This window comes from Sorex fumeus, unplaced genomic scaffold (genome assembly GCF_029834395.1).
Source record: "Sorex fumeus unplaced genomic scaffold, SorFum_2.1 ptg000094l, whole genome shotgun sequence".
NCBI classification, from domain to species: domain Eukaryota; kingdom Metazoa; phylum Chordata; class Mammalia; order Eulipotyphla; family Soricidae; genus Sorex; species Sorex fumeus.
The window spans coordinates 10329959-10351200 of NW_026606151.1; the positions used below are offsets into that span (position 1 = coordinate 10329959).

General features: G+C 50.0%; 1 protein-coding gene across 2 annotated transcripts in view; it reads right to left on the reverse strand.

Annotated features, from left to right (window-relative positions):
- KIF13A (kinesin family member 13A) overlaps positions 1–21242 on the reverse strand; it is a 215353-nt gene that overhangs the window by 47302 nt on the left and 146809 nt on the right. For both annotated transcript variants that reach the window (XM_056132384.1, XM_056132383.1), the window contains exons 10-17: positions 18790–18901; positions 18206–18418; positions 15416–15526; positions 12500–12634; positions 8748–8878; positions 7367–7453; positions 7115–7281; positions 592–805 (exon numbers count right to left, since the gene is read on the reverse strand). In XM_056132384.1, the coding sequence (XP_055988359.1) occupies positions 592–805; positions 7115–7281; positions 7367–7453; positions 8748–8878; positions 12500–12634; positions 15416–15526; positions 18206–18418; positions 18790–18901 (1170 nt within the window). The remainder of the gene's footprint in view (positions 1–591; positions 806–7114; positions 7282–7366; positions 7454–8747; positions 8879–12499; positions 12635–15415; positions 15527–18205; positions 18419–18789; positions 18902–21242) is intronic.

Genomic DNA, 21242 nt, shown 5'->3' on the forward strand with positions numbered 1-21242 from the left:
ACTCACGGATGTGTCTACTCAGCCCACCACATCTTTGGACGTGAAATAAATTATTTTTCGACTCCTCAGTCAAAACCATTTCTCATGAGTCTTTTTTTTTTGTCACACCCGGCGATGCTCTGGGGACCATATGGGATGCTGGGAATCGAACCCGGGTCAGCCGCATGCAAGGCAAACGGCCTACCCGCTGTACTATCTCTCCAGCCCCTGAACTTTCTTAACACTCAAGTTGTATTTCAGCTGGGCAAGAAGCCCAGAGAAATAGGGGGCAGCTTCCTTCATGAGCACAAGAAACAATAAACCTCTTATTTATCTTCTTTTTGCTTTTTGGGTCTCACCCAGAGATGCTCAGGAATTACTCCTGTCAGTGCTCAGGGGACCATTGGGGATGCCGGAGACCGAACCCAGGTTGGTCGCGTGCAAGGCAAATGCCCTACCAGCTGTGCTATCGCTCTAAGCCCAACACACCTCTTATTTTGGTAGCTGGTCAGTGGTCAATAGTCTTACACCTGCCCCCCTGAGAACAGAGATGTCCTTGGGACAGACACGAGCGTCTTGGGAGAAGCCAACGGCTCCAGACGCGGCGCCTACCTCTCCTCGGCCCACTGGGTCACCTTCTGCTGCACTGTCTGGCAGCTGTAGGCCAGGCGCTCGGCGCCGCTGCCCTGGCTCTGGCGCTCGGGGGACAGCTGCTGGCGGAGCTGCTCCAGCTCCCGCTCGTACATGAGCCGCTGCTCCTCCAGGGCACTGCGCTTCTCCTCCAGGTACTGCCTCTCCAGTGGCTGCACCACGTTCTGCACCAGGTCTGCGGAGGCAAGTGACAGGGCGGGGCGTCTTTGGCAGGGGCGGGTACTGAGCAGGGGAAGACCCGCCCCGTTCCGCACACTGTGGGTGGGGGCGAGCGGGGTGGGGCGGGGTGGGGTGGGGTGGGGAGGAAGCCCGGGGAATCCCCTCAGACTTCGGACTCCGGTGGTTTGGTTGGATGCTCTATGCAGAAATATCCCACACCTGTCCCCTGGGGGATTGTCTCCCAGGTGACGAGCTCATCCTCATCTCAAGTTCTGGGAGATGCTTCCATGGAAGCAAACGAGAGATGTGTGAGCCTGTCCGTTAAAAAAACAAGACCACCTAGGTGCCATGGGTGCCAGTGAGGGCAACGTCAAGCGATGTCAAAGATGGAGCATATGCGATGGAGTATTGATGGTCAGTCTGTCCGCTTAGCAACACTTCTAGCATATGGGTGCGGGCTTACAGTCTGTATCTCAACCACCCATTTGCCAAGTTTTTGTAATATGCAAGGAAACAACAGATGACATGTTTCAAGAGACTGATGGCATCCTGGGGTTTGGGGTGTGTGTGAGAGTGTGTCTGACAACTTCTCAGGCCATTAATATCTAAATGGTAATGTACTTGTGAAAATGAATGATTATTTTGGCTTGTCTCCTATTGCAGATGTAGAGATCACCAACAAGAAACACCGACCGGGGTACCTCAGTGCATCACCATTCTGACTGGTGGTGTTTGGGGCACTGGCAGGAATCAATCCTAAGGGCTCATGGATCATGGCATGACATTAGCTTGGCAACGACCAATGTTTTGGATGCCAGGTGGAAAGAAGATGCTGAGCACATGTTGAGAAGCTGTTGGCTTCTCCCAGGGAGGAAAGTTACCAGAGTTAGTGCACACACCGCGGGAACTTCGCCTGTGAAGACCGCGTGCATGGTCACCACCATCCAGGAGCTGGAGACCAGCGGGCACTGCACACACATGCTACTATCTGGTGCTGCCTGCATCCCATTCCCACACACTGGCTCTCAGCTTAGTTCCCAAGACAGGAGCGGGGGATGGAGATGATGGCATGCGCCTTCATGTTGCCTGACGGCAGCTAGTATGTGCTTTCTCAGCAGAGTGTGTAACAGGGTGTGAAAAGAACATGTGATTTGTACTGATTTTTCTCTCTGAGAGGTAGATAAGATGGTAGGTTAGCTTTTTTTTTTTTAAAGTTAAATAATGCAAACCAAAAAGCAGCGAGCATTAAAAATACACTCACAAGATGTCCAGGGTTTAGGTGAGTTGTTTTAATAAAAGTGACCACACAATGTCAATAGTAACTATTTGCTACCACTCTCATCAGAAGAGGCACAGTCACCTCTGCATGCATCATTCAGCACTCTTGGACCAAATGGACAAGGGGATCATGTTCCCATTTGATTTCAATTGTTTTTGTTTTAGAGCCACAACCGGCAGTACTAAGGGGTTTACTCCTGGCTCTGCACTCAGGAATTAGTCCTGGTGGTGCTTGGGGGACCATACGGGGTGCCGGGGATTGAACCCGGGTCGGCTGCATGCCAGGCAAATGCCCTACCCGCTGTGCTATCTCTCCAGCCCCAGAATATGCCCATTTTAAAGACAGAAAGACTGAACCTCAAACATAATTTAAGACCACAAAGATAAGACACGTCAGGGTTGATTTTGAATTCCAATCAGAGCTGTCTGGGACAGGAGAGAACATTAGTAATACATTGCTTTAGAAATTTTACTTCTAATGTTTTGCTCAGAATTAGTCTTCAGTTAAGGGGAGTTTTTTTTTTTCCTTTTTAAGTACATACTGTTCTTCACTAAAATTATAAAATCCAGCATTTTTTTCTTCCAGGGCAGAATAGCTCCCCACCCGTAGTTCTTTTTTGTTTTGTTTTTTGGGGTCACACCTGGAGATACACAGGGGTTAATCCTGAGGTGATCAGGGGACCATATGGGATGCTGGGTCAGCCACGTGCAAGGCGATCACCCTACCTGCTGTACTATCACTCCAGCCCCCAACCCAGAGTTCTGACTTAGTATCCTTAAAATATGCTACTCAGAAAGCTGGCTGAAAATGAACTCCCAGAAAATCCCCTTACAAAAAGGCAGAGTCCTTCCTTCAAGTACATTCTCTGCACGCCTTACCTGCTGTCCTATCTCTTTGGCCCCTGCTTGGTTCTTTTTTTTTTTTTTTCTTTTTGGGTCATACCCAGTGATGCACAGGGATTACCCCTGGCTCTGCACTTAGGAATCATCATCACTCCTGGCGGTGCTCAAGGGACCATATGGGATGCTGGGAATCGAACCCGGGTCAGTCACGTGCAAGGCAAACGCCCTACTCACTGTGCTATTGCTCCAGCCCCCCTGCTTGGCTCTTAAGCCAGCGGAATTGGGGTTTGGAGCATCATTTACTCTCGAGACACACGGGTCCATTATTTGCATCTATTTCTGGAACCACATGCGTGATTACATAGCCGACTGCCGTCCAGCCAATAGGAGAACTCTGGCAATGAGTGGAACTAGGGAACAGTTACCAGCTTTACCCTTGGGAAGGGAATGGAACTGGGAAGTGTGGAGAGAGGGGCCCTCATCGAAAAGAGAACATTCCCCAGACATGATTAGGGAGTGTCGCTGTCAGGCAGGAAACAGCCGCTTGCTCCCAACCACGCTGTTAAGAGTTTGCCAGAGCCAGAAGCATAAGCACCGCTCAGCTGCGCTGCCTCGAGCAGCCAAGCTCCCTCATGCTGCCGCCGGCCACAGTGACCTTTCTCCCACCGCTCGTGGACGATCTTCGTCTGAAACCACAGGAGAGGGAAGAGAATCTTCAAATAGGACCACCAAGGGGAGGACCACCAGGCGGACAGGCTGAGGGCCGGGAAGCAACCTGGCACAGATGGGAACTCGCATGAATGCGGCCGAGCCAGCAGCATGAGTACTTGACTGTATCTGTCATCTGTGCCCATCCCCCTCCCGCCAGACCCCCCACACCACAACTCTGGAGGCTCTCTCCATCAGCGTGATGGGCAAGGGGTGAGGAGAGGAGAGAGCCCTTCTGGTGAGACAAAGTCAACACCTGTGAACAGCCCCCATCCGGGATATGCCGGGGGGCGGGGGGGGGACACCCCGGAATGATCAGAGTCTGCTCAAGACTCATTGGCAAGTTTCATGAGTTCATCTCTCCTAACAGCTGTATAGTATTCCATTATGTAGACGTACCAAAGTTTCTTTAACCAGTCGTCTGTTCTCGGGCAGTGGATGGACATGAAAAGTATCATGCTAAGTGAAATGGGTCAGAAAGAGGGACAGACATAGAAGAACTTTTTGTGGAATATAAAATAATGTGATATGAGACTGACACCCAAGGACAGTAGACACAAGGGCCAGAAGTATTGTCCCATAGTTGAAAGCCTGCCTCATGAGCTGGGGGAGAAGGCAGCTAGGATAGACAAGGGTTCACTAAGTCAATGATGGCTGGAGGAATTGTTCAGGATGGGAGATGTGTGCTAAAAGCAGATAAAGGACCAAACGTGATGGCCTCTCATATCTGTGTTGTGAACCACAATGCCCAAAAGTAGAGAGAGAGTATGGGGAATATTGTCTGCCATGGAGGCAGGGGGAGGATTGGGATATGGGAGGGGAGGGAGGTATACTGGGGACATTGGCGGTGGAAAGTGTGCACTGGTAGAGGGATGAGTGTTTGATCACTGTACGACTGAAACTCAAACATAAAATACACAGTCCTGCAGGCCATGAAAAAAAAATTAAAAAATAAAAAGAAGCCTCACTGGCGGCAGAGGGGCGGGAAGCCCAGGAATCTGGATGCGGGAAGGCAGCAGTGGAAGGAGAGAGACATGTGGAGCTGGGGGACTCCCTCCCTGAAGAAAGCAGTTCCCCACAGATGGGTGCTCCTCTGGTTGGAGACAGCCCAGTGTGACCATACCCTGGGCTGGGGACGGGGCTGGGGGGGTATTCTGGAGAAATCACGCCCAGGAGAGGTGGCACTGAGACACAGGCTGAGATGGCCCATTAGGGCCACTGCTGCCCACTCGCCACTCTGGGTTGAGCCGGGGCCCTTCCCTGCGGGGAGTAAGGGGTAGGCTGGCCCAAAACCCGGCCCCCAGCCCTGGCAGCACCTAGCAGAGCCCCAGGAGCTCATCTTCACCCCTACTTTTGACTGGCACGTAGAAACCTCCGAGTTGGTTTTTCCTTCTTGTATGATACACTTCATGTTAGTGCATTTTACTTGTAGTTTACAATCTGGCCACTGTGCTGTTTTGTTTTTCTTAAAAAGATGGTTTGTGTTTAATAAAGTGTCGGAGTGATGGTACAGCGGGTAGGGCGCTTGCCTGGCATGTGGCTGATCTGGGCTCGCTCCCCAGCATCCCATCAGGTCCTCTGAGCCTGCCAGGGGTCATTTCTGTCGGACAGGAAACAGCCACGTGTGGGCCCCAGACAACAACAGCAAATGAAGTGGGGGAAGGTTTCCACTTTGACGGGGCAGAGATTGGACCAACATTCTGGAAGCAAAGCACCAATTCTTCCCACACTGGCTTATATCGAGCGAGTGAAAGAAACAGAAAAAATGCTTGACTGGGGGGCTGGAGCAATAGCACAGCGGGTAGGGCGTTTGCCTTGCACGCAGCCAAATGGCCGACCCAGGTTCAATTCCCAGCATCCCATATGGTCCCCCGAGCACCACCAGGAGTAATTCCTGAGTGCATGAGCCAGGAGTAACCCCTGAGCATCGCCGGGTGTGACCCAAAAAGCAAAAAAAAAAAAAATGCTTCACTGGGAAGGGCCCCCTACCGTGGACATGTTCCAACACGGGCTCTAGGGGTCCTGCGTGACCTCGCACTCAAGGTAGACCTGTAGAGGCCCCGAAAGGACAGACGAGCAGCAAATGGGGCTGAAGCCTCATCTTTAACCTGGTCAAGCGGTTCTGGTGGCACAAACACCATCCAGTGTGGGGAGGAGGCGGCCCCATGCCAAGGGTGAGACTCTGGTGCCCTTACAGATGCGAGAGGTACAGAGAGAGTAGTAGGAGCAGAAGCCGGCCTGCATGTCCCTGCAGGGACAGGGTTAACAATGACTAGGAAGATTGCAGAGTGGGCTCTCACTGCCTGTGGCGTTTACAGCAAAATGCCGTGGCATCTATCTCTGTTGGCTTCCGTCTGACACACTCTGCTGGGGCTTTTCGCTCCTCTGCGGGATGCAGAGACACAGGAATGAGGAGACATATGAACCATCATCCCTCAGTGATGGAGCGGCGGCAACAGCGTGGCTGGCGGTGTTTATTTTAAGGGGACCACAGCTGGGGGTGCTCAGAGCTGACGCCCGACGCTGTTCAGGAGGCCGCATAGGGTGCCGACCATCCAACCCGCTGTACTGTCCCCTCCAGCCCCAGGAGAACTGGCTAAATGAGAACACAGAGAGAACAAAAGGGAATGCCCTGCCAGAGGCAGGGTGGGATGGGGGGTTGGGGGCTGGGAGGGATACTGGGACCCGTGGTGGTGGGAAATGGGCACTGGTGGAGGGATGGGTATTTGATCACAGTACAATTGAAACCCAAGCACAAAAATTTGTAAATCTACAACTGTACCTCATGGTGTTTCACTAACAAAAATTAAAAAAAAAAATAAGTTTCAGTTAAAAAAAAAGGGGGGGGGGGGGACCAGCATCTCCCATCCCGAGAGAGCCCTCCAACCATCATTGACTTAGTGGTCCCTTCTCTATCCCAGCTGCCTTTTCCTCCAGCAAACCATAACACCCAAAAGGAGAGACAGACTCAGAAGGAATGCACCTGCCACAGAGGCAGGCAGGAGAGGGGGGCAAGGGTGGGGGTGGCAGGAGGGATACTGGGAACATTGGTGATGGAGAATGGGCATGGGTGGAGGGATGTGGTACTCGAACATTGTATGACTGACACAGAGGCATGCAAGTTTGTAAGTCTGTAACTGTATCTCACGGGGATTCATTAAATAAAAAAAATTAAAAAAAAAAAAGGGACCAGCCGGGGGCTGGAGCAATACACAGCGGGTAGGGCGTTTGCCTTGCATGCGGCTGACCTGGCTTTGATTCCCAGCTCCCCATATGGTCCCCTGAGCACCGCCAGGGGTAATTCCTGAGTGCAAAGCCAGGAATAACCCCTGAGCATCGCCGGGTGCGACCCAAAAAGCAAAAAGCAAAATAAATAAATAAATAAATAAAAAGGAGACCAGCCAGTTCCTGGGGGTTCCAGAGGGCACAGGATGGGCCCCGGGGCGCTCCCTAGGATGCAGAGGGCCGCGGCGTCCCCCCAAGAGCCTGGGCTCACCGTTGCTGTTGAGCGTCTTCATGATGACCTCCATCTGCGCAAACTCGTAGTTGTAGTCGGGCTCCGAGGACGCCTCACTGGCCGCGTCCAGGTCGTGCTCGGGTGGCCCTGCCTCCTTCTCAAAGTCCTTCAGCCAGTCCCGCCGCTTGCGCTTGGGCAGGTTGATCCTGTGAGAGGAAGCCTGCTCAGTCTCTGCTCACCAGGAGCGGCAGGAAACGCGGCCAGAGACGATGGCGGCGGGGGAGACGTTACCTGAAGAAGTGGTTATTTCCCCAGAGGATCCGGTCGCCATGCCACAGCTGGGCGGTGCTGCTCAGGAGGGTGCCGTTCACGCAGGACCTGGGGGGAACACGTGGAGGTCAGCTCAAGGGCACCGGGGCAGCTCACGGGCACCCGGCAGCCAGAGATAATGGGGAACTTTCTGTGTGCCAATGAACACTGTTGTAAAGTGACATTTAAACTTTCTATCTGATTATCAACATATGTCAAGGCATCAGAAATTAAAATATATTTTACATATAAACATTTAAGAGATAGTATTCCTATTCTTTTATTTTTTTCTTTTTAGGTCACAACTGGTGATGCACAGGGGTTACTCCTGGCTCTGCATTCAGGAATTACTCCTGGCGGTGCTCAGGGGACCCTATGGGATGCTGGGAATTGAACCCAGGTTGGCCGCATGCAAGGCAAACACCCTACCCGCTATACAGTACGTTGTACATTGCTCCAGTCCCAGTAGTCCTATTCTTACATTTTTACATATTATGGCTTGGATTAGACATTCTTAAATGTCCAATAATAAATGAAACGGAGTTATTTACAGTGCACTGATTACACAGAAGAACTAATTATTCAATAGATACATCTGTCAAGCACTGAGCAAAGGGCTTGCATGTTTGCAACTGTTTTTTTTTAAATTTTAAATATCACCAAACATATTTATATCATAAGTTGATCCATTCAAATATCTAATTCACTAGCTTTATATTTTTACAAAACCACCGTGAGATACAGAGTTACAAAGCTATTCATGATTGCGTTTCAGTCATACAGTGTTCCAAACCCATCCCTCCACCAGTGCACATTTCCCAGCACTGGTGGTCCCAGTTTCCACCTCCCTCCCCCCAGCCTGTCCCTTTGGCAACTCTCTCTTTCTCTCTCTCTCTCTCTCATTATGACTTATGTCTGCAACTATTTTTTTTTGGCTTTTTGGGGCACACCTGGCGATGTTCAGGGGTTCCTCCTGGATCTGCAATCAGGAATTACTCCTGACGGTGCTCAGAGGACCATATGGGACGCCGGGGATTGAACCTGGGTTGGCCGTGTGCAAGACAAACGCCCTACCTGCTGTACTACTGCTATAGCTCCTATTTTTGCAACTATTAACCACATTCACCATATGAGAAAAATGGAAGTTTGGGCAAAAGCTGTACCTTCCCTGCGTTCTCTCGGCCCATCAAGGCAGAAGCAATCCCTGAACGTGGCTGCTCCCGACACCCTGCCATTGTCTCTCGCTCAGAAAGCGAATCCCCTCGACGGTGGGCAGCCCTGGCTGCAGTAAGTAAGAGCAGCAGAGCGTGGGCTCTGTGCTCTGGGAGGCGCACAAGCCCCAGGAGACGCTCCCTCTGCTCACCGGGCGTTGGCTTTGGGGGTCAGAGTCACGTCTCCGTCCGCCGCGATGTGGATCTCACAGTGCTCGGGCTGGATGCCGATACCGAAGAGCTGGATGTCCTGGGACGTGTCCGCGCCAACTCTCGTGTGGTCCTGGGGGCAGATGGTGGAGGGAAGCAAGGAGGAAGGAAGGACGCTTACAAGGAGCTCCGGGAAGATGTGTCCTGTCTGGTCTGGGCGACCCGACAGCTCCGGTGTGGCAAGAGGAAGCCGCTCAGAAGGGGGCGCTGGTGCCTGGAGGATGGCGCAGCCCAGACAGAACACCGTGGGGTCCGATTGGAACAAGGCCACAAGCGGCGAGTCAGGTGACCACAGGCTACCTGCTAAGACACATCGCTCATTTGTTTGTTTGAGGCCATCCACAGTGGCTTCAGGTTCTGTATCCAAAGTTCCCTGGAAGTGCTCAGGGGACCAAATGAGTACCAGGGATCCAACCAGAGGTAGGCCACCTTGACCCTCACACTGTCTCTCTGACCCCATTCTCTCTTTCTCTTTCTCTCTGCACTATCTCTCTGACTCCATATTCTCTCTCTCTCTCTCTCTTTCTCTCTCTCTCTCTCTCTCTCCTCTATATACCCCTCTGCCTCCACACACAAAAAAACCAGGACAGTATTATCCATTTAGACTATGTAATAAAATATTTTTCAGGTTCACCTAGCAGTGGAGATGATTTGAAACACACTCAAATGAGAACCATGGGAAACCCTATTTTCTTTCTTTCTTTCTTTCTTTCTTTCTTTCTTTCTCTCTCTCTCTTTCTTCTTTTTTTTTTTTTTTTTTTGCTTTTTTGGGTCACACCCGGCAATGCTCAGGGGTCATTCCTGGCTCTGCACTCAGGAAATACTCCTGGCGGTGCTCTGGGAACCATATGGGAAGCCAAGGATCACACGCAGGTGGGCCGTGTACAAGGCAAATGCCCTCCCCGCTGTGTATGGCTCGGGCCTCAGAAAGTCCTATTTTCAACATTGACCTCTCGTGACTCAGCTCACTACTCTTTCCTTTGCTTCTTTTCTGTGGATCTAAAACTCATTTACTTGTAACAATAACAGCACTGCCCTATGGGCATTTGAAAATTAAGATCTCTGAAACAATTCCATAGCTCTTAGTCATTCCTCACATGAAAAGCTCTTAAGTCTGTGAGTGGCTTCACAGTAAGTCAGAGGTTATTTGTGCCATATTTACCTCCCTGGGAAAACCAGAGAGGATGACTGATGAATAAAGCACGTTGCTCCCATTTTAGCTTGTTCTCCAACGCATTTTGTTGCTTTCCTTTCCCGCCCTTTTTTGTATTTTTGGGCTATTCAGGAGACCACGCCATGTTGGAGATCAAAGCTGAGTCTCCGGCATGCAAAAGATGGACTCCAGCCCACTGAGCTACAATTTTTTTAATAGTATTTTTTTTTATTTTATAAGGTAGTTCACAGTATTTCATCACGTTTAATATTCAAACACCAATCCCACCACCATGACACCTTCCCACCACCATATTTTGGATGTTTCCATCCTGAACCCCAATATCTGCTCCAAAGCAGAACCGAAATGATATATTTTGTATTGTTATGAAAAACCGCTGAAAATGCTACAAAGAAAGTATCCTTAGAGGAAAGAATGTGGAGACTGTTGTATTTCACCCAGAGGCCATTAAGCCCTTCTGTAAGAGATCACATACATGTTGTTAAAGGTTGTGTTTTATGTGCTTTTATATACACATACATATATATGTACATATATATATACACACATATATAACAAATCCTAGAGGGAAAATTTTTTAACATATATATATGTTAAACATACACACACACACATATGTGTTTAAAAAATTTCCCTCTAAGATTGGTTGCTTCCTGCTTTGAATCCCAGCAAATGTGGTATGGTAATCTTGGAGTATGAGTCAGGTGTGTGGTTTGAAGTATCAGGTGGCCGCGAATGCAGCTGCGTGGTCCAGAAATAGATTCACTCGTGGGTGATGCTCTGCTCGAGCGTGTGGAGAGCGGCCATGGGCATTGAGCTAACAATCTGGCCCCTCTCTGCATCTTATATACTCACTTGGCAGGGCAGAATCTGTAACAAGGGTCTGTCTCAACACCTAGAAGGGTGTTAGAACGGCTAGCCAGAAGGGTTAGAACTAGAAGGGCTTTGCACTTAGGGATTTAGGTGCAGAGAAAGGGGACCCAACCGGCCTCCTTTCTAGAGCTCCCCCAATCCTTGACAGTGACGGAAATACTGTGACACGTGCTATGGAGACTCAGACACGTTCCAAATGACTCTGAGGCTCATTCTCCATCCTGTGGGCCTCCTGCATCTCCACCTGAGATCTGAACTTCTTTTTTCTTCCTTATGGCACATTCTCTGGTCCTGGAGATTCGCCCACTTCTCAACTCTCAGCCCCCTCCCATCTGGAGAGAGAGGCCCATGCTCTCTCGAACACGCATCTCTCTCTCTCTCTCTCTCTCTCTCTCTCTCTCTCTCTCTCTCTCTCTCTCTCTCCACACATTGCTCTAAATAAAGCTATTTTATTTCTGGCCCAGAGAGACAGGGGTTAAGGCCTTTGCCTTCCATGTGACTGACCCTGACTCAACCCCCAGAACTGCACGATCCCCTGAGCACAGAGTCTGGAGCAACTCCTAAGCACCGCCAGGTGTGACCCAAAAATCAAGGGGAGCCAATATTTTTCTTTACAGACAAACTGAAGCAAAAGCATCCCTGAGTGTGAGCTCATATGCCCGCGTCATCTGGGGAGTCCCCCATCAGTGTTCATCAGACGTCCTATCACATACAGATGTCTGATTTCTCATTTAGCATTCAGCGTAGTATCCCCTAAAGTGAGGCCTGAAAGCCACATGAGACCCCAGAACGCCCTTAATAGCAATGGCAAGATGCTCTCGGCCTTCACGCTTTCAATGGGTCATGAGGGTGGGGGGTGTTTCCACAGGCTACCTCCTGGGCCTGAGGTGATAGCTCTGAAGATAAACTTCTATTTATTTAGGCCTTTGGGTCACACCTGGCGTTGCTTAGGGGTTACTCCTACCTCTACATTTAGGAATTAACTCCTGGTGGTGCTTGAGGGACCATACAGAATGCCAGGGATCAAACCCTGGTCAGCTATGTGCAGGGAAACGCCCTTCCCATTTGACGATCACTCTGGCCCCTCAAATGAACTTTTAAACTGGATGCAAAAGCATCCTGAGGCTGCGGGGGGCTTGGGAGTAGCTTTAAGGAGCTGTGCAGTGTGGCCAGAGGGCCAAATCCCAAAGGCCACCGGCACCGCCCTCTCCACACTCCAGGGAAATGCCCAAGCTCTCCATCACAAAAACACATACAGACCTCTGAGCCGTCAGGCCCACCCCAGGCTCTGCTTGAGGCCTCTGTTGACCCCAAGAGCTGGAGAGCCACTCGGGTGCTGAAGAGGACTCCTGCACATCTGTGTCTTTTGCAGCTGGACCCAGAGAGTTTCAGAATCCTTGTCGCCAAGGCCAGGGGTCCACCCTGACACCCTGTGGACACTCACAGGAGATAACCCCCTGTGCCGGCCCCTGTGTCATACAGGGCTGCCGGCTTCCAGGCCCCATGGGGACCCACAGAACCACCAACATTTGGAGGACGAGGCCGGACACACAGAATGAAACCACGGGACACGGTCTCGGGCTGAGTGGGCTCGGAAGGCTGCAGCAGGGTTGCCACGGCCGGGTGCCCGAGGAGCCGCTCGCTTACCTTTAGGTAATAGACCAGGAGTTCGTTGAGAGCGGGGTCCGCGTTCAGGTTGACGAGGTAGCACTTGTCATCCCCCACCTTGATGCCCGACGTCTCCAGGGAAATGCCCATGCTCTCCAGCTGCCGCTGTCTCTCCTGTGCCAGGCAGAGCAGAGAGGGAAGGGGGGGATGCTTATTCCGCTGCTCTGCTCGCAGGGTGCGACCATGGAAAATCTTTGTCACCGTTTCTGGGGACAATGCCCATGAAACGGTACATCTGCTAAGTTCACCAGGAGCCTAAAGGTGGGACCCCTCTCACCCCCGCAGGAGCACTGCGGTGCATGCAGCTCCCCACCCTGCCCTTAAAGTCTAGTAGAGGGACGAATCAAAGGAGGAGAGCCCCATAGTCCTGGGAGACAGAGGCCCGTGGGCCTGCCAAGGAGGGAGACTGACGCACAGTGGGTCAGGAGACCAGGAAAGGCTTCAGGGAGAGATCGCATCTGAGATGGGAAGGCGGCAAAGGGTGCAGATGCAACGCAGGGACAGAGCACAGCTGCTCTATGTATGAGGCCCTCGGGTAGGTCTCTAGCATGAAGCGAAGAAGAAAGGAGGGAGGGAGAGAAGGAAGGGAGGAAGAGAAGAAAAAAGGGAGGGAAGGAAGGATGAAGGAAGATAGGAAAGAAGGAAGGAGGGAAGGAGGGAAGAAGGAAAGGAAAGAGGGAGGGAGGGCGGAAGGGAGTAAAAAGGGAGGGAAGGAAGGAAATGGGAAAGAAGGAGGAAGGGAGGAAGGAAGGAAGGAAGGAAGGAAGGAAGGAGGGAGGGAGGGAAGGAGGGAAGGAAAGAGGGAGGGAGGGAGTAAAAAGGGAGGGAAGGAAGGAAATAGGAAAGAAGGAGGAAAAAAGGAAGGAAGGAAGGAAGGAAGGAAGGAAGGAAGGAAGGAGGGAAGAAGGGAAGGAAAGAGGGAGGGAGGGCGGGAGGGAGTAAAAAGGGAGGGAAGGAAGGAAATAGGAAAGGAGGGAGAGAGGGAGGGAGGGAGGGAGGGAGGGAGGAAGAAGGAAGGAAGGAAGGAAGGAAGGAAGGAAGGAAGGAAGGAAGGGAGGGAGGGAAGGAAGGAAGGACAGAAGTTTTAATTTTTTTATAGGCATTACCCCAAGCACTGGGGCTGGAGCGATAGCACAGCAGGTAGGGCGTTCGCCTTACAAGCGGCCAACATGGCCGACCCGAGTTCGATTCCTCTGCCCCTCTCGGAGAGCCCGGCAAGCTACCGAGAGTATTCGATATGCCAGACACAGTAACAACAAAGTCTCCAATGGAGACGTTACTGGGCCCGCTCGAGCAAATCGACGATCAACGGGAGGGCCTTTACCTTTTACCTTTACCCCAAGCACTACTGGAGGTCAAGCTATTCTGGGGTGCTTAGTGTGGGCCTACAGTTGGGTGCTTAGGCCCAGTGATCTGGTACTTAAGGGCTAGTGGTGCAGTGTGGTGGAGCATCTGTTGGTGCTCTGGGCTCACAGGTGCTACTCTCAGTGCTCAGGGGTCCATGAAATACAGGAAACTAGACTCAGTTCACACATGAGAACATGAGTTCCCGCCATGGCACCATATTTCATGCCCAGGAATCCTTTTGTGAACACAGACATGGGCCAGGGTGATAGACGAAAAGCTTGGAGCGCAAGGTGGGAGAGAGCTCAGCCCCCAGCACTGCATGGCCCTTTCCTGAGCACTGCTGGGGGTAGCTCTTGAGCACTCTGGGATTTGACTCAAAAACAAAATTCACGAAACACTTATACTGGGGGGACAGTAGTGAAAGACGGGCCTTGAGCTACAGATTGGAGCCCACCTGCAGAGGACCTTGAAGTCACTCATTTAAGAAGTATTTATTTGCTGAGTATTGGTCTAGGACAGAGGGAACAACAGCAAATAAAATAAGGTTGTTTCTTTCATAAAAACATATACTCTAGAGGAGAGAGGTCATAAAAAAAAAAAAACCAGCCAGTTAGTGACCAGAGAGTTTCCAATGGTGTAATAAGTGTCAAGGAAAATTAGCAAGTAATGCATGGGAAATAGGAAATTAGGGGTGTGTGTGTGTGTGTGTGTGTGTGTGTGTGTGTGTGTGTGTGTGTGTGTGTGTGTGTGAGCACAAACTACAAGAAACACCTAAGTAAATGGCTGGACTATAACCCAAGTTATTGCTTTCAAGCTACTTGACTAAGAGAGTCTAAAATTCCCAAGTCATCGAGAAGATCAAAATGTTGTTTTTGGAAAGCACAGTGCAAAGATTCGCCACACATACACATGCAACATGCACACACATGCACACACGCACACACACACACACGCACGCACACACACACACACACACACACACACACATACAGGTTATATGTCCTTGGTTCACATTTTACCTCCTTTATATCAGTAGAGATTTTCAAATGAGCCCCAGGAATCAAATCCACCGAAAAAACCATAATGTGCTAGATGTTTTAAATTCTGAGTCAATTCACGTTAGCATCCTTGCTAGGTCATCTAAATATCACTAAACAGATTTTTGCTTCCATGTGAAAAGCAGGCTGGGGCTGGGGCTGGGACTGGGAGGCAGAGCACATGGCTTGCATGGGTGAGGTCCTGGTTTGATCCCCAGTATTGTGAAAAAAAAAAAAAAGGAAAGGAAAAAAGAAATAAAAATATTACAGATACTTCCTGCCTTGGACGTGCTAAAACTCAGCACCCCCCAGCACTTCCTGCCAATGCAAGGCCCACCTGCAGCTGATGAAAGATGACAGGTCAATGTCTGAAACGGCTCTTTGCATGTGCTCAGTTGGCAGAAAAGAGATTCCCGAAGAGACTTCAGCAGCTGTCAAGGGCTACACAGAACAGGCAGTCACAGGGAGAAGCCCATTTCCCGGGCATTGAGTCGCTGAGTGGGAGGCCTACCTGTGCGATTTCTTCTGTTTTCCTCAGCTTCTCTTCCCAAGTCACTGTGAGTTCTTTGATCAGCTTTTCAGACTCTTCAAGCTTCTCCTTCAGCTCAGGGGCCTTCATAGCCTGGAAAATGGAACCAGAAGTGACTCGATTTTCTCATGTTCTCCCACCACCCCCCCACCGTGATGTGGAGGACAATCATTTATAATTCTTCTGCAGCAGATACCAACTGCGTGTTGGTAGGGAGGGCATTAAACCCTTATTAATCAAGTGCAATGGGAGATTAAAAGACTGATACTCAGTCCAAGAGAAAGAGTAATACAAGTATCCTGAATTAAAGTGATAGAAATCGCTCCGGAGTAATTTCATCCGGCATACTTAAATTTCACACTGAAGGCCCTACAGGATGCTAAAGGTCACCTTCAAAACCCTGCGCTAGAAGAAGAGGAAGACAGGTGAACAAAGAAGCACATTCCACATCCCTGTCCACCCGGTATCGGCCCTGCCTGACCCTTTCTTGTTTGTTTTGATCTCCTGTTGATTCTCCTTTTGATTAGAGTAACTGGCATATCGAAAAGTATTTAACCTCCAGACTCCGGTGAGCAAGGAGGAATTTAGCAAGTCCTCGCCTCTCCAGCTTGAGGGATTGAGCCTTTCTTACAAGTCTATGAGAAGTAGACCTAACAAGAAACGAGAAACTCCCAAATTTCCTCTGGAAGTGAAGTAGGACTTAAGAACATAATGGATGGAAAAGAGAATGGTGGCGGGGCTGGAACCATAGCACAGTGGGTAGGGCATTTGCCTTGCATGCTGCCGACCCGGGTTCAATCCCCAGCATCCCATATGGTCTCCTGAGCACCGCCAGGAGTAATTCCTGAGTGCAAAGTCAGGAGGAACCCCTAAACATTGCCAGATGTGACCCAAAAAGCAAAAAAAAAAAAAAAAGAGAGAATGGTATCTGTGAAGGCCCTGATGCTTCGTATGTGAAATTAATACCCTCTGATGGCCAGGAGTTTACTGTAAAAAGAACAGGCGTTAACATCAGGAACAATAAAAGCCAGGCTGACTAGGCCAGGTCAGTTTGCTGAAAATGAAACCAGTGAAGTCAACTGTAGAGAGATCCCTTCACACGTGCCACCCAAAATATGCATGTATTTCACCGGCAAAATTTCGTTACACTAAGAGCTCGACCTAGATTCCTCAATTCCCAATTGTACCTAAAACTGCACTGGACCTGTTGACGGCTGCAAATTTCCTGGGTTGTTGAATAGATTATATTAAGCTGCTTTAAAAAAATGAAAAAGTATTTAAGGAGCCAGAGAGTCTCAAGGAGCTAAAAATAAGGAGGCATGGGTTCAATCCCTGGCACTGAAAGCTCCCCTGAGCATTGCCAGGAGTGACACCAAGCACAGACCTAGGACTAGTCTTCAAGCACAAGTGTGGCCCCAAACAAAAACCAAAAACCAAAAACCAAAAGAACAATACGCCAGAGAGATGCCTCCAGACCCCGCGCCAGGGCATCTTCACTGGGGCAACTTGAAGCGGGGTGGTGAATTTCCCCTGGCAGCTGCTTGTTCCCACAATCCAAAATCGCCACCACACCCCTGGCCAGACTCCACCGTCTCAGGATGGACCTCACCAAGACATAATCTGCTGAAAATTCGGGTATGCGGGTTTTGTGACTGAAATCTCCAGGCTTTCCAGGGGTCAGGGCGGACAATTTCCCCCCACCTCCCCTGTACTTCCAAGAAGCCTTGGTAGTCACATCCACACCTCAGAGCTGCCACCCAATTAAAAAGCTACTCCAGACTTACCAACCCAATAAAAATACCGAGTGTCCTGAACAAACACCATGACCTCTTAGCGCCTGTATTGCAAACCATAATGCACAAAAGGAAAAGGAGAGAGAGAGAGAAAGAGAGAGAGAGAGAGAGAGAGAGAGAGAGAGAGAGAGAGAATGCCTCCCATAAAGGAGGCTAGGGATGGGGGGTGGGAGGGGTGGGGAATGGTGGTGGGGAAATGGAGGACATTGGTGGTGGGAAATGTACACTGGTGGAGGGATGGGTGCTGGATCATTGTATGACTGAAATCCAGTTATGAACAGCTTTGTAATGGTCTAACTCATGGATATTCAATCAACTTTTTTTTCTTTTTGGGTCACACCCAGCAATGCTCAGGAGTTACTTCTGACTCCACACTCAGGAATTATTCCTGGTGGTTCTTGGGGGACCATATAGGATGCCAGGGATTGAACCTGGGCTGGTTGCCCGCAAGGCAAATGCCCTACTTGCTGTACTATCGCTCCAGCCCCCTCAATTAAAAACTTTTCTAAAAAACAGTAATGTGGAGTTCATGCCCAATTCAATCAGCTTAATCAATGGCTGAATAAATAGCAGTACTCCTATATAAAAAAAAAGAAATCTGCCTTGCCCACAGTCGACTCTAGTTTAATTCCCCTGATGACACATGGTCTTCCAAGCACCCGGAGGAGTAAACCCTGAGCACAGAGTCAGGTGAAGCTGCTGAGTATCAGTGGGGTGTGGTGCAGAACCCCAAACCCTGCCCACCACCCCAATAAAAGCCTCCTGCAAGGTTCCCTGGGAGTCTTCTAGGATTAAGCAGTAGCAGCCAATCTCTTAGTTGTCCACTTTCTGGTCAGTGTGTGACACTTGGTGGCTTCCTGATGGTCCACACAGAGTGAGCCCAGTGGCTGCCAGCCCACGTGTGGCCTTGCCGCGATGGCCTCTGACCTCCCGAGCCAGCCGGGGAAGCCGGTGGCCAAGGAGCCCAGGGGTGGCCTACCTCCGCCTGGGAGAGCTGCTCCCTCAGCTTCTCCACCTCCTCCCGCAGCTCCCGGATGACCTTGGCGTTGGGGTCCTCATTGACCACAGCGTGGTTGACAATCCTCTTGGCTCGGTCCGCGTAGCGCAAGGTGGAGAGGGTCTCTTCATAGTTGTCTGCTGCGGGGCTGATGGTGGCGATCATGGAGGTCTGGCTGTTGCCCCCTAGATTGTCCTGTAAAGGGATTTCAAAGAGCGTCTGAGCCAGTGAGGACCCTGCGTACCCCACAAAGCAGAGAGGCCAGCAGCCGGCACCTGCACAGGACTTTCTCTGTGATGAAGGTGGGGACATGGGGGTCTGTGAGGCATGAAGTTTATATGATTAGGACAAGAGGGTGCTGAGGAAGGCTGCCTAGGGTACTGCATTAGGATGGGATGAGAGGTGACCGGAAACCAGGAGCCGGACTCCCCTGGCAGGGGAACAATCACAAGACTGTTAGGAGTGGGTTTTATATTAGTTAGATTTGCCCAAGCCTTTCACTGTCAGCTTTGAAAAAAAAAAAAGTCAATCTGCAGTTGGAAAAGAACGCTGGAACAACACGTTACCTTCAGGAGCCATGTGAGGACCGAGTCTCGATAAGGCACAAATTTGTTTTTACCCTTGCCAGCTGCCTGGTCGGCCAGCGATGAGATAACCAAGCCCAAGGTTGTGAGGGACCTGCCGAGAGAGAAAGAAAAATGATCTTCTAGGTAGTACATGTCAGCCACGTTGAACCAGAATGCCCTAGAGTTGACAGACCAAGACTACAACTAATTTGTTTTTTTTTTCTTTTTGGGTCACACCCAGCGATGCTCAGGGGTTACTCCTGGCTCTGCACTCAGGAATCAGTCCTGGCGGTGCTCAGGGGACCATATGGGATGCTGGGAATCAAACCTGGGTCGGCTGCATGCAAGGCAAACAAACGCCCTACCCACTGTGCTATTGTTCCAGTCCCTACAACTAATTTCTTGAGAAGCTGAGAAAAAGAAACACAGAGATCAACTCCACTAATTGATTAAAAAAAAAAAGAATGCAGAATCTCCCAAGAAGCTATTTGGTTCACTGAGAGGATGTGTGAAACACACACACACACACACACACACACACACACACACACACACACACACCAGAAACCGGAAGTGCACATCGAAAAGATCACACGGGAGAATTTTCCTTTACTCCCAGTGTTATGTGAAAATCTGAATCCCTTCTTTTGATGACTGTGGCCTTGACTCTGTTTCTCAGAAAAGAGGTGCAGAGTACAAGCATGGCTGATGACACGGTCTGTCCTATTCACCCCAGGCCCGCAAGCCCATCTCCCCGGAGGGGAACGCAGGACACAGCAGAGGCCAGCCTGGGCATCCCGGAGAGCTGGCTCCAGATGCACACTCCCCCTGCAGCTCCAGAACCAGATTTCAAGAGCAGGAGTTGAATGAACTGACGCCTCCCACGCCCTCCAGTAGGCTGACAGGAAGAGCAGTGCTTCGGGAAAACGAGAAAGGTAGTTGATGACTTTCCAGCCCCTAAGATCACATCATCAAGGAAGTCTACTAGGAATGACTGAACTAATTATTCAGTCAGCTATCAAGTATATATTACTCAAAGCCTTTATTTTATTAGTTTTTTAATATCACATGAGGCTTTTTTTTTTTTTGACTTTTTGGGTCACACCTGGCAATGCTCAGGAGTTACTCCTGGCTCATGCACTCAGGAATTACTCCTGGCGGTACTCAGGGGACCATACGGGATGCTGGAAATCGAACCGGCTCGACTGCGTTGAAGCCAAACGTCCTACCCGCTGTGCTATTGCTCCAGCCCCTCATTTGGGGCTTTTTGGGTCATACTTGGTGGTCCTATAGGGCTATTCCTGGCTCAGTGCTGGGGGGTCATTCCTGACAGTACTCTGGGGTCAAAATGTGCTGCGGGTTGAACCCAGGTTGGCTGTGTGCAAACCAAGTGTCTTAACTCCTATACTATCTGTCCTGCCTGTTTGTTCTCAAAGTTTGTAACAAATGACTCTCCAGTAGTCTCTAAGTGCCCTCTTGCCAGCTGACTTTTCCAGGGATCTTATTCTTCCTGGGAATACACTGGTTTTGGGAAACACAGGTCCTCAAAGACGTGGATACCATTTCCCAGGAGAATTTTGCTATTCATTGTGGGTCTTGCATGCTACATGCAAAGACACTGATTTTGTTCTTTTTTTTTCTCTCTAATACTCGAACTCTCCAGTGTACCCACGTTAAGTTTACAAGGAACTACCCTTGGAAGGTGGGGAGAAGCAGTCTACTTCTGCTCCCTCTAGGGACACATTCACGTTTGGTTATTCAGGCAATATCCAGTTAAGGGAAATTTTCAAGATGAAATAAAAACAGTGTCATAGAAAACACTGAAGATACCTATCACTGTATCACTGTCATCCTGTTGTTCATCAATTTAATTGAGCAAGCACCGGTAACGTCTCCATTCGTCCCAGCCCGGAGATTTTAGCAGCCTCTCCTTACTTGTCTTTCCCAACGCTGTTATACTGGAGGGTCTTTCAGGGTCAGGGAATGAGACCCGTTATTGTTACTGCTTTTGGCATATCAAATACGCCACGGGGAGCTTGCCAGGCTCTACTGTGTGAAGCATTTCTGTATGTTCCTAAATTTTATGCATACTTAGTTGCTTTTAACAATTTAACAGGGTTCGAGGAAAGTATGCCACATGAAGTATTCTAAGATATTGTGTAAAAGAAGATACCTTAAAACATAAATTAGGGCTGGAGCAATAGCACAGCAGGTAGGGCGTTTGCCTTGCACGCAGCCGACCTAGGTTCGATTCCCTGCATCCCATATGGTCCCCTGAGCACCACCAGGAGTAATTCCTGAGTGCATGAACCAGGAGTAACTCCTGTGCATCGCCGGGTGTGACCCAAAAAGCAAAATAAATAAATAAATAAATTAATTAATTAAAAAGGGAGGCCAGAGCGATAATACAGAAGGTAGAGTAGGGCATTTTCCCTTCACAGGGCCGACCCGGG